General features: G+C 44.8%; 1 protein-coding gene across 1 annotated transcript; it reads right to left on the reverse strand.

Annotated features, from left to right (window-relative positions):
- Nucleotides 1-390: 390 nt before the first annotated feature.
- Nucleotides 391-891, reverse strand: LOC103719011 (eggshell protein 1-like). The gene has a single exon (XM_017845688.2). It carries the CDS (start codon nucleotides 889-891, stop codon nucleotides 391-393), a length of 501 nt encoding a protein of 166 aa, XP_017701177.2.
- Nucleotides 892-1,312: the final 421 nt, after the last annotated feature.

Raw genomic sequence — 1,312 nt, forward strand, 5'->3', positions numbered from 1 at the left:
CATATCATAACAATACCAAGGCATATGAGAAAAAACTCACATCCATGTCTCTGTTACCTTCACCAATTGGTCATGCCATCAAGTGCCACAACAATTAATCCATATGTAGGTAGAATCTTAACATGTTCCTTCAAGTACTGCATGATAAAACTAGAGAAAAATAGGTGCTCGATCATGTAACTAGATATAGAAAGGTTTTCCATAGATACTACATTAAAACGTTGAAGTTCAGCCCAAGATGATTCAATCTAGTTGGGAGAAAAACACCAGAACAGCCCAAAACCATTAGGACCCAACACAACAACAGAAACCAAGACCAAATGCATATAAGATAACTACTATTAGCTGCATTTATTTATATATAAGATAACTTGAGAAGATGGAGGCCACTCAATTGCCACCCTTGCTTCCATGGTGAAGACCATGAAAGTATCCCTGAAGGTCTTTCTCAAGCGCTTCCCTGGTGATGTAACCATCAGCACCACCCTTGCTTCCATGGTGAAGATCATGAAAGTATACCTGAGGGTTTTTCTCAAACGCTTCCCTTGTGATGTAACCATCAGCACCACCCTTGCTTCCATGGTGAAGATCATGAAAGTATACCTGAGGGTTTTTCTCAAACGCTTCCCTTGTGATGTAACCATCAGCACCACCCTTGCTTCCATGGTGAAGATCATGAAAGTATCCCTGAGGGTCTTTCTCAAACGGTTCCCTTTCGATGTAACGATCAGCATCCGGTGCCTTCATGATTCCTTTGCCTCCACCCCCATAGCTGCCTCCCCCGCCCGACTTGGCAGAGGAACCACCTCCGCCACTGCCTAGGTTCAAGTAGCCTCCACCACCGCCTCCGCTGCCGCCTTTACCGCCTCCGCTGCCGCCTTTACCTTCCATCGTTTCGAAGTTGAGCTTAGTGGCAACTGACGCCTTCAGTTGAGAGATGTTTGGTACTACAATGACTCAGGGTTTGAGACTATATATAGAGAGAGGACATGCACGCTGTTCGATCCTCTTTAATAAGTTGCCATGTTTTCCAATAAGAGTGGAGTGGTCGTCATCACAGCACACTGGATGATAGGAATTGGAAACAACGGTTAAAGGGATGGGTTGTGGTCTTCTAGGAGTTGGAACTTGTGAGGGTGAAACGATCAGCACTTTCAGATAGAATGGGTTGAAGGGATGGTTAATTGGAGGGTTGTGGTCTTCCAGGAGTTGGAACTTTGTGAGGGCGAAACGATCAACACCTTCAGATAGATGGGCCCCAGGAGTATCTCGTAAGCCTCAGGGTTCAATAGTCCAATAAAATGAAATTAAT

This window comes from Phoenix dactylifera, chromosome 9 (genome assembly GCF_009389715.1).
Source record: "Phoenix dactylifera cultivar Barhee BC4 chromosome 9, palm_55x_up_171113_PBpolish2nd_filt_p, whole genome shotgun sequence".
Classification (NCBI taxonomy): Eukaryota; Viridiplantae; Streptophyta; class Magnoliopsida; order Arecales; family Arecaceae; genus Phoenix; species Phoenix dactylifera.

Coding starts and splice junctions, on each gene's coding strand:
- LOC103719011 (XM_017845688.2), bottom strand. CDS start 891: ATGGAAGGTAAAGGCGGCAGCGGAGGCGGTAAAGGCGGCAGCGGAGGC.